This window comes from Oncorhynchus tshawytscha, linkage group LG11, assembly GCF_018296145.1.
Source record: "Oncorhynchus tshawytscha isolate Ot180627B linkage group LG11, Otsh_v2.0, whole genome shotgun sequence".
NCBI classification, from domain to species: Eukaryota; Metazoa; Chordata; class Actinopteri; order Salmoniformes; family Salmonidae; genus Oncorhynchus; species Oncorhynchus tshawytscha.
The window spans coordinates 22,070,987-22,082,091 of record NC_056439.1 but is presented as its reverse complement, the minus strand read 5'-3'; the positions used below and the strand labels follow the sequence as shown (position 1 = coordinate 22,082,091).

General features: G+C 41.8%; 2 protein-coding genes across 3 annotated transcripts in view; one reads left to right on the top strand and one right to left on the bottom strand.

The window, feature by feature from the left end:
* Positions 1-294: 294 nt before the first annotated feature.
* Positions 295-6,660, bottom strand: timm9 (translocase of inner mitochondrial membrane 9 homolog). The gene is made up of 4 exons (XM_024437044.2): positions 6,508-6,660; positions 6,034-6,095; positions 2,043-2,138; positions 295-806 (listed from the first exon to the last, which is right to left on the bottom strand). Exons 2-4 carry the CDS (start codon positions 6,070-6,072, stop codon positions 675-677), a joined length of 267 nt encoding a protein of 88 aa, XP_024292812.1. The 5' UTR covers positions 6,073-6,095; positions 6,508-6,660; the 3' UTR covers positions 295-674.
* A 131-nt stretch (positions 6,661-6,791) lies between these two features.
* Positions 6,792-11,105, top strand: part of kiaa0586 (KIAA0586 ortholog) — a 138,127-nt gene continuing 133,813 nt past the window's right edge. For both annotated transcript variants that reach the window (XM_042329913.1, XM_042329912.1), the window contains exons 1-7: positions 6,792-7,778; positions 7,901-7,959; positions 8,070-8,133; positions 9,045-9,114; positions 9,267-9,429; positions 9,602-9,811; positions 10,124-10,310. In XM_042329913.1, the coding sequence (XP_042185847.1) occupies positions 7,448-7,778; positions 7,901-7,959; positions 8,070-8,133; positions 9,045-9,114; positions 9,267-9,429; positions 9,602-9,811; positions 10,124-10,310 (1,084 nt within the window). In that variant the 5' untranslated portion in view covers positions 6,792-7,447. The remainder of the gene's footprint in view (positions 7,779-7,900; positions 7,960-8,069; positions 8,134-9,044; positions 9,115-9,266; positions 9,430-9,601; positions 9,812-10,123; positions 10,311-11,105) is intronic.

Below are 11,105 nucleotides of genomic sequence, written 5' to 3'. Positions count from 1 at the left end.
TATTGGCCATATACCACAAACCCGAGGTGCCTTAATTATTGGTTAATTAACTGGTTACCAACACAAATCGAACAGTAAGGTTGAGTCATTCATACCTATGGTATATTGTCTGATACACAAATGCTGTGTAAACCAATCAGCATCCAGAACCCAGACTACCCGGTTCATAATCTTCAACCTCTGGTTATGCATCTCTAGGCCAATGACCTTCAAGTGAGGACAGTTGTCATTGTGACAATCCATTACCAACAGAAAGCAGTGATTTCAAGGTCAAACAGGACATTATACAATGGGTAATTTAGCAGTATGCCAATGTACAATTTAGTTTAATGAATGGTGCAGAAACATTTCAGAGAACAAATGGGCATTATAGGATAGAGAAACTAATACCCAGGATTGTCATTACCTTATTCAACAATCAGACTTGAATAAAAACAAAAGTAGCTACTTTATTTTTATCTCATGTTCTGCCTGGATCGCAACTCAACATGATCTCATACATCATGATCAGGCTTTTCTGGATAAAAGTGTCCAAGCAGTCATCAGCCCCAGCCTAAGAAGTAGAGGAGGTAGACAAGGACAAGTTTGTGGCTGGTGTTAGCCATCCACTGATTCACATTGAGTTGGGACCAGACTGGATGGGCGACTCCTGGCGTGTAAAGGGCAGAATTTGTCTACCGTGGTCCCATTAAGCCTGCTTTCTGAGCCAGGGCTTCGTTCTGCTGGATGTGGTACTCCTGGAAGCGCATGGAGATGCGTTGGGTCATCTTTAGGTACTTCTGAAGGCAGCTCTCCGAGCAGGTGGACTGAGGTGGAAACAATGACACAATCACACAATCACACCTCTCCAAATATTGCTGTACCACTGCAAAGGCTTCTACTCTAAAAAAGCTAACCTGGTACAATGTGAAATTTGACAACATACAGGAACATTCAGTGACAACATTTTGTTGATAAGCAATGATGCCACATTGTGTCCTATTTGACCCATTACTTAACATTGTCCCCAGGCTCGATTGCTAGAGAGAACCTTCTGAAGGATGAGATTACCTACTACAGAGCCTCGAATGACGGGACAGTATTTGGAAATATGGCCTACTACTCAGTAATAAGTATGAGGTCGTGTTCTCCTGCCCAGATCTTGCATGCATCAACCAATTGTTGTGTGCCAAGTCATCGACTGTGCAGTCTGCTACCTGCACATGTTCGTCCACTCCAAAATAATTCCACAATACTACATACAGTGCAATTTGATGAATGGAAAGAGACATCTGCTACAAAGTTGAATGACATTGCAGCCTGGTCTCAGACTAGAAGTAACATAGTAAATGTAGATCCAGGACATTCAAATTAGGCACCAGATACAGTATGAAAGCCCCGCCTACTTCCTGGATCATGTTTGAATGGCCTTGATAATTTAAGACATGTAAAATATATTTTTTTTTGTGGATTAATTTACTTCTACCCAATGCCTTCTATGATGGTTTACAAAAAGAAGACAATCATGAAAAGCTGATATAATTTAGGATATAATTTTGAATGCCATTCAAAATCAGCTTGGGACATGATCCATAAAGTTTGGTAACAGCACAAACATCATTCTGTTACCATTCTATTTTATAGTAAATGTGTTTTTGTACAATTTTATTTGGAAATTGTTTTAAAAAGTAGTCATTGTGCATAGACTTCTATGGTTTGTTTAACTTTGCAATCATTGGTTTTGTTTGACATACATTCTGCTACCGTGGAATTGCCCTATACATATGGACGTTGCTGAAACATGTGAGCTAGACCTTATGTAAAATACCTATCCAGGCGTATCAGCTAACCAAACCATATTGTTATAGCAATCTGGTGTCCGACAGCACAGTTGATATGGTATGCAACCATTGGTTGATGCATGCAACGTCTGAGCAGGGGAACGCGACTCTAGCTCATACATAAAATACCTATCCAGGCGTTATAAGACCTGACATGCATCAGCAACGTGTGAGCGGAGGAACATCACCTAAGTCTTGAAGACATGCAGGAAATCAACCTACCTCCTCTGACTTGACTTCTCTTGTGGTAAAATCCTTCACGCAGTCCATGAAGCAGTTCTCGGTGAGTTTGTTGTAGGTGCCAAGAAATTCTTTAAACTGTGAACACATACATATTAAACAGATAAAAACATACCTTATGGAACAGAGGGGACTGTGAAAAGAGAGACACACGATAACATAATCATTATACACGCACACCACAGGAGGTTGGTGGCACCTTAATTGGGGAGAATGGGCTCGTGTTAATGACTGGAGCGGAATTAGTGGAATGGTATCAAATACATCAAACACATGGTTTTCATGTGTTTAATGCCATCCGCTCTGTTCCAGCCATTATTATGTGCCGTCCTTGTTACAAAACCTAGGAGGCCGGTCGGCCTCACCCAGTTCCACAGACATAAACGTCCCTTTTCAGGACCTTATCTTTCAAAGATAATTCGTAACAATCCAAATAACTTCACAGATCTTCATTGTAAAGGGTTTAAACACGGTTCCCCAAGCTTGTTCAATGAACCATAAACAATTAATGACCATGCACCTGTGGAGTGGTCGTTAAGACACTAACAGCTTTATTAAGGTCACAGTTATGAAACTTAGGACACTAAAAGAGGCCTTTCTACTGACTCTGAAAAACACCAAAAGAAAAATACCCAGGGTACCTGCTCATCTACGTGAACGTGCCTTAGGCATGCTGCAAGGAGGCATTAAGACTGCAGATGTGGCCAGGGCAATAAATTGAGATGTCCGTACTGTGAAACTCCTAAGACAGTGCTACAGGGAGACAGGACGGAGAGCTTGCAGTGGCAGACCACGTGTAACAACACCTGCACAGGATCGGTACATCCGAACATCTCACCTGTGGGACAGGTACAGGATGGCAACAACAACTGACCGAGTTACACAAGGAACTCGCAATCCCTCCATCAGTGCTCAGACTGTCTGCAATAGGCTGAGAGAGGCTGGACTGAGGGCTTGTAGGCCTGTTGTAAGGCAGGTCCTCACCAGACATCACAGGAAACAACGTCGCTATAGTCACAAACCCACTGTCGCTAGACCAGACAGGACTGGTAAAAAGTGCTCTTCACTTCACAGATTTGCGTTTATCGTCGAAGGAACGAGCGTTACACCGAAACCTCTGGAGCAGGATAGATTTGGAGGTGGAGGGTCCGTCATGGTCTGGGGCAGTGTGTCACAGCATCATCGGACTGAGCTTGTTGTCATTGCAGGCAATCTCAACACTGTGCGTTAAAGGGGAGACATCCTCCTCCCTCATGTGGTACCCTTCCTGCAGGCTCATCCTGACATGACCCTCCAGCATGACAATGCCACCAGCCATACTGCTCGTTCTGTGCGTGGTTTCCTGCAAGACAGGAATGTCAGTGTTCTGCCATGGCCAGCGAAGAGCCCGGATCTCAATTCCATTGAGCACGTCTGGGACCTGTTGGAACGGAGGGTGAGGGCTAGGGCCCATTCCCCCCAGAAATGTCCGGGAACTTGCAGGTGCATCATAGGTACACTTGGTGGAAGAGTGGGGTAACATCTCACAGCAAGAACGGGCAAATCTGGTGCAATCCATGAGGAGGAGATGCACGGCAGTACTTAATGCAGCTGGTGGCCACACTAGATACTGACTGTTACTTTTGACCACTTCCGGAGGACGTCCTCCAACCAATCAAAGCTTTTGCAGTATGAACTGACATGTTGTCCATCCAATCATATATGTATGGTCAGAGAATGAACCTTGTGTGTTGAATTGGGATTGTGCCACAGAGCATTATATGGGTTCTGTGTTGAGAGGTTTGGTGACATTGTTGAATAGAGATTAAGCGTGAAGAGTGACAGTTGAGCATTTTTGGGACATTATTCAATTCAAATGAGTTTTTTAAATTACAGGAGATGGAGGAGGTCATTATAATTTTCTTATTGGGTTTAGAACTTAATTTTGTGTGTCCAGTTAGCAAGGTAAATGTAAATAAATTGCACTAACTTCAGTAGCTAGCTAGCTACCAGCGCGAGTGTGCAGTTTTCTCCGCCCGAACAGTAGAATGGTCAATGCTGACGAAAACGTTGTGGACTTTTTGTTGAAGAACCAGTTTCATTATCTGGGGTACATGGATAAGGTGCAAATTAAAAGCGGGGGTCGACCTCTGCCTGAGATCAGTTTCATGACTGATGAAAAGGTGAGGGCACTCAATACCAACTGGTATCAAATGTATAGCTGGTTAACAGGGAGCCTATCATCAAGCCGCCTGTAATTGCACGTTACGATGCTTTACATGCTTTTCTGGGATGTTGAAAACAATTCCGAATGATTTGATAGCTTCCATCACATAATCCATTAAAAGTTAGATTAGAGAGGTTGAGGCAGCACATTTTTTCACGTGCGCTCAAATAGGCTGTGCACTTTCCTCCGGTATTTATTTAGCAAAGATGATAACACAATCTAAAAAAAACAAATGACAAATGTTGCAGCAGCCTAGGCTACACCCAATCTGACATGTTGTATGGGATGAAAACAAGACTATTTTTCCATCTGATCAACTTGCAGGCTCCTAATAAGAGCTGCTACATACAGCCTATGCACCCTGTCCATCTGGTCATGGTAAACTAATTGGTAACGTTATGTATTTATAGTCCATTTGTGTCAGGAGAAAATGTGAATGTGATCAAATTTGGATTATATTCCAAATTTGGCTGGCTAGGCTGCCTATACGTTTTTAATCCAAAATTATTACCTGGAATGAATCAATCAACATAATAGTGATAGCAGATGTGAGTCATTTAAAAAAATGTACAAGGCCTACAGTTGCATAGGCCTGCATGATGCAAACATGCATAAAGAAAGCTCAGCCCTGTGAGTTCTATTGTCTATGTGTCTGGGTAGAGGAAATCCCCCTCCAAATCTAGTCAAAATATAATTTATATGAACAAATACAAGGTAGCTGCAGTTTGAGAGGGTTTTCATCCCCCCCAAGGGCCAGGAGTTTTTTTTTTCCAGGAGTTAAAGCCATGTGATTTGAATATGAAAAACGGGTCCCTTAATAGCCCATATACAACCTTTTTACAACTGATTAATCAGTCACATCTTATAGGGTCCAGAGTTTTCCTAGTTAGGTTACTATATAAGGAAAAACTCCAGGCCCCAGGGGGTAAAATTGCCCCACCACTCTGGGACCTATGGTGCCACCAGTCTGCTTGCAGTTGTCAGTTATCGTCAGGTATGTGGATGATCAGGGCTTTATTCGGGAACATTTCTTGGGATACTTTGAGGTGTCAAGTGGGCAGGATGCACAGTCTGTGTTTGACTTTATGAATTTTGAGATGTCGGAGTTTAACTTCATAAAGAAACTCGTCATCCAAACTTACAATGGCGCAGCTGTAACGGAATGTATCTGCTATTTGTATTTACAGCCAACTCCCCTCCTGTTCCCTGATTAAGAGGTGATGACTACTCCACTCCACTACCATTGTCAACTTTCTCCTGACATGAACAGAAGCCACAGCGTCTCATGTGCCCTCTCATCCACTGGCACGTTGAATGTTTCCCTTCCAAACACTGCGAGTACCCCTATCACTTTTCTCTCATTACTGTATGTAGTCAATCACATACACAATCACATTATTACACATCAACGATTTTACTCCTTGCTTGGACTAACTCATTCTTAGCTCTTGTCTAACTGTGTAGTGTCTTGTTATTGTTTTTTGTCTTCCTAGTAAAATCCTGTCCTGCACTGGTCAAGCCTCTGAACACCTCAACTCATGCCTCATACCCTCATTCAATCACTGCTGTGATCCCTTTCCAACACTGTTTAAGTAGCCCTCTCATCCCCCTTCCCCATAATACTGTACTATAAATGTGTTTATTAAATGCTTTAGGTTAAAATAATTCGTCTTTGATGACTTTGAAACATACCGTGAGTCTCCCATCCTCCTCAATTTTTCAAGTCACCAGTCTCCACTGGGGTGCGAGTATCCTCAATTTACATACCTGTTTAACCTGGTCCGCTTCTGTCACCTGGATAGACATGGTGGTTCAAATGGACGATATTTCTGTTGGATTAAAGTTACACCCATGAATGTAATCGATTGAATGACAGCCCTATCCATTGTTATGTAGCTATGATGTCCGTTCACTAGTTATAACTAGCTAGGAATTGGGAGTACTGAATTACCAAGATAGCTACAGGGTATTAGTTGATTAGCTATACATGACACCTGACCACGAATTCATAACTGACCATTCCATAGCTAGCTACTACATAGTTTAAGCCGTGTTAGTTAGCTAGCTAGCTTAGTGGACAGCTAACGTTAAAAGGTCCCTAACAGGCTAACTACATAGCGCAGTTCTGAAGGTCAAGTGAAGCATTTGAAGACATTACATACATGTTGATATCAAGTTGTGTGCACAAAATGCATAATAAATCACATTTTCTTTAACACAGCAAAAAAGTAATTCACCCACCCAGATTCCGAAGGACATGTGACGTTGTGAAAAGGGGACTGCAGTGGCTGCGGCACCAACAGTTTTGAGAGGCTTGAAAGGCCAGATATTGGAAATTAAAAATAGTTTTTAAAACAAACAAATATTTCTAGGATAATATTAAATATTGTATACGTTCGTGGGGTTATGTATGGAACTCAAAATCGAAAAGTAAATTGTCGAAAATAATAACCGAAATGTCAAATAAAGATGAATTTTGTGTCACTACATAAACACTCCGGTGTAACACGAGGTAATTAAAATATTCAGTACCTCATTATCCTGTTGTTCGCTATACCACCTTTTATCTAATATAAATAATGGTCAACCAAATACTTTTAATTATTTAATATTTGATTAATATATGTTCTCTTTGGATTAATGTTTCCTCATCCATGGAGTCCCTATCATGCCCTGCAGATGATGGCGATATTTATCGCGGAGAGAGGATTGGTCGTTGACCGGAAGTTATTGTTGTCAGCAACAGTTGCTGTGTTTTCATATTTTCCATCGTTAGCTAGCAGTTGTGAAGCTATTATGTATCGTTCGATTCTGACCTCGGGTTGCAACGAATTCAGTTTGTTCAAAATTACATAGGTCTAGCTAGCTACTTCCTACTGGGTTTTGTCGCGTTGTGCTTTCAACTGTTTAGAGGTGTTAGCCAGCTAACGTTAGTAGCTAGCTACTGTTAGCATAAAGTCGTCATTAAACAAGCGTGAAGCGGGATATTTGAATGTTCGACTTCCTAAGGAAAATGACGACAGTGGTTGTTTATTTATCTATATCAACTCCCACGGTTAGTAACAACAATGTTATGTGTAACGCCTGATCGGGTCTGGTGTTGAGCATACTAGCTATCATACTCTACTCTGCTGCAGTGCTCGCTACTAGATAATCAACTGAGCGTCAGAGTCGATTAGATATGGCTCATACTCTTCTGAGCCGATCGAATGAACTTCTGAACTTTGCAAGGAATATAAACCTTGACGAATCCACTTCAAGTTCTGATGCTGGAGACGTCTTGATTCGTGCAACAAAGATTCACTTTCCTGAGCGGAGCTATGAAGGGCAGAGGGATTTGGGGTCGTTGTCCACCGTATCTAATAAAACAGACAATGTAAAGATAACAGTGAAGAAGTCCTCTCTTCTTGACGAGCCACCAAAGATCGAAAAGCAAAGACAAGCAAGGAAACAAGAGCACAGGCATGTGCCTCCTGCCCTGCAAGCAAACCTGCCATCAGTTTCACCCTCTGGTAGGCTTAGTAAACCCACACTTGTTATAAGGCCAGTGAAACTGTTATATTGTATTGCAGTTGTATATGCCATTGATTTCAGTCTGACCAACATTTTGCTCTTCCCATGTTGTCTTTTCCAGAGGGAACGAGAGCATGCAAAAAGAGTCCGATAAAAAGAGTCCCGCAAAACGAGTCCAAAGTAAGATGTCTTCTAGCTTGTTTTTTTCTGAGAAGTGTGTGCCTCACAAGTATGTCACCCATACAAATATAATACATTTTAAACTGGTGTCATTTCATTTCCAATTTCAGGTTCCTAGTATAGATGGAAAAGAAACACTGACCTCTGTTCAACCTAAGGGCAGTGAGGACAAAGGTAAGTGTCCTTGGGCTAAACCTGTGATGTACTGGACAGCATGCTGGCATTGATTATCTACTGGCTACTTCATATACAGTGAGCTCCAAAAGTATTGGGTCAGTGATTTTGTTGTTTTGGCACTGTACTCCAGCACTTTGGATTTGAAATGATACAATGACTGTGGTTAAAGTGCAGACTGTGATCTTTAATTTGAGAGTATTTGGAGATACTTTTATTCGAAATAAGAATAGAATATGTTTCTAAACAATTCTACATTAATGTGGATGTTACTATGATTACCAATAACCCGGAATGAATCATGAATAATGATGAGTGCGAAAGTTACAGAGATATTAATATCATAAATGCTAACATCGCCTGTTATTGTAATGGTGAGAGGTTAGCTTGTCTTGGAGCTATGATATTTGTGCTTCTAACTTTCACACTCATCATTATTCAGGATTATCTGTAATCATGGTAGCATCCACATTCTATTATGTTATATTCTTGTTTACAATAAAAAAATAACTCCAAATACCATTAATTTCTATTGGGCACAAAATAAAAGCAAATGCATCCAACAAGTTTGTAGAGTCACAAGCTTGATGTAATAATTGTGTGCTAGGAATATGGGACTTAAATACTAAACTATTGATTACTTTAATACATTTTCCCCAATACTTTTGGTCCCCTAAAATGGGGGAACAATGTACAAAAAGTGCTGTAATTTCTAAACGTTTCACCTAATATGGATGAAAATACCCTCAAATTAAAGCTGGCAGTCTGCACCTCATAGTAATTGTATCATTTCAAATTCAAAGTGCTGGACTACAGAGGTAAACACGAACAATATTGTCACTGTCCCAATACTTTGCGAGTTCACCCTATGCCATTTTGTATCCTAACCCCACTCTTGGATTGTCCCTTAGACCATGATCTGCTAATATCCCGATATGCTGCTGGTGGCAAAGGGGCAATCCTGGCAGCTCTAAGACAGAGGTAAGCATGGCACAAAGCTGTGGGATGATTTTCACTTTTTACATGCCAGATGTATTTGTGTTTGTAATGTTTGTCTACATTGCAACACAGTTGTACATCCCAAATCTTTCGGTGTTAGTCATGAGGACTCCATTCAATACTGTTTTTCTCAGGTCCCAGACTGCCCCCTTGAGGCGAGAAGTGAAGGTGCAGTTACTGGACCAGCGGCCACTATCGAGTCAGGAGCCCCAGCTTGTTTCTGGCCTCTCAGGGGATACGGGAGCTGCCTCCACTGCAGCCGTGGTCACAGCTGCTGCCACAGCACCACTCATCAAGGTATTGTTGTAGCAGAGCAGTTATGTGTTATTTTTTTCTATGTCCTTCTGAGATTATGATGCCATCTGAGAAAGCTTTTGTAAGTCCAAACCCCCCAGAGTCTACATAAAATGCTTAGTGGACTGAATGTGGGTGCCTAATGGTTTGTTTCTGTCTTTCTTTCTTTTTCCAGGCTCAGAGTGACATGGAGGCATGTGTTTCCCAGGTGTGGGGGGGGCTACAGAGGCTTCTGGAGTCAGACAGGTACCCAGGCAGGGCTCAGGAGGCCAGAGAGGACAGAGCATCAGAGAGGGTGACCCAGCTGGAGGAGCAGCTCAATACCGTGACCCAGCAGAGACTACAGCACCTGGAGTGGATCCAGAGCCAACAGATGGAGCTGCAGGTACTGTAGGGACGGAGGAGCACTGAGCCTTCACTTGAGTGCTACAGATAGTAATATTTTCCTCAATAAGTTGCTGTCATTCTAATCGTTGCATGAAGTTATGTAAGAGTATATTTATGTGGACCCCTAAAGTTGTACACATCTTTATACAGTCCCACAGTCTGAGTATGTCTGTAGTGTTTCAAGTAGTGTGGTGTTCGGTTTTCTTCTTTTTCTATTGCATGTTTCATCACCGCTATACTCAACTCTTTTTACTTTTAGTCATTCAATAATAGTTCTGACCATTCCATCCATGCCCTCTCATCCTCTCAGAACCGTCTCCTGGGCTCTGCTCTGAGTGTAGTGACTGGCCACGCCCCTGTGCCCTCACCCTCCATGCTGAACACTGGCCCTGCTGCCTCTGTACATCCAGACCCTCGGCTTCCTCAGGACCTTCCCGGTCACGTTCATATTACCCACCTTGATGCTGCAGACTCTTCCCCTGCTGTTCCAGCCACAGGTAGGGTGCTTCGTTTCCTGAGTCAGTTGCCTCATTGAAACAAATGATGAGAATGGCATTGAGATCTGTCATCAGAAAGTATTCACACCCCTTTACTTTTCTTCCCACATTTTGTTGTGTTGTAGCCTGAATTGAAAATGTATTAAAATGTATATAATTTTTTTGTCACTGCCCTACATACACTACCCCATAATATAAAAGTGGATGTATGTTTTTTGAAATTGTAACAAATGAATGGCAAATTAAAAGTTTTAAATGTCTTGAGTTCAATAAATGTACCCCTTTTTTATGGCAAGCCTAAATACATTTAGGAGTAAACATTTTCTTCATACGTTGCATGGACTCACTCTGTGTGCAATAATAGTGTGACTAATTATCTGTTTGGTCTCTCAGTCGAGCAGTGAATTTAATTTTCTTTTGCAAAAATGGAAGCATGTCATAACCAAAACGGTGTTAAGCAAATCAAAATAAATCACTGACAGTGTCATCACCAAAGCATCAACACAAAATCACACCACCTCCTCCATGCCTCACGGTGGGAACCACACATGCTTTTACCTACTCTGCATCTCAAAGATCCGGCAGTTGGAAACAAAAACCTCAAATTTGTACTCATCAGTCCAAAGGACAGATTTCCACCGGTCTAATGTCCATTGCTTGTGTTTCTTGGCCCAAGCATGTTTCTTTTTCTTATTGATGTCCCTTAGTAGTGATTTCTTTGCACCAATTTGACCACGAAGGCCTGATTCACGCAGTCTTCTCTGAACAGTTGATGTTGAGATGTGTGTTACTCAA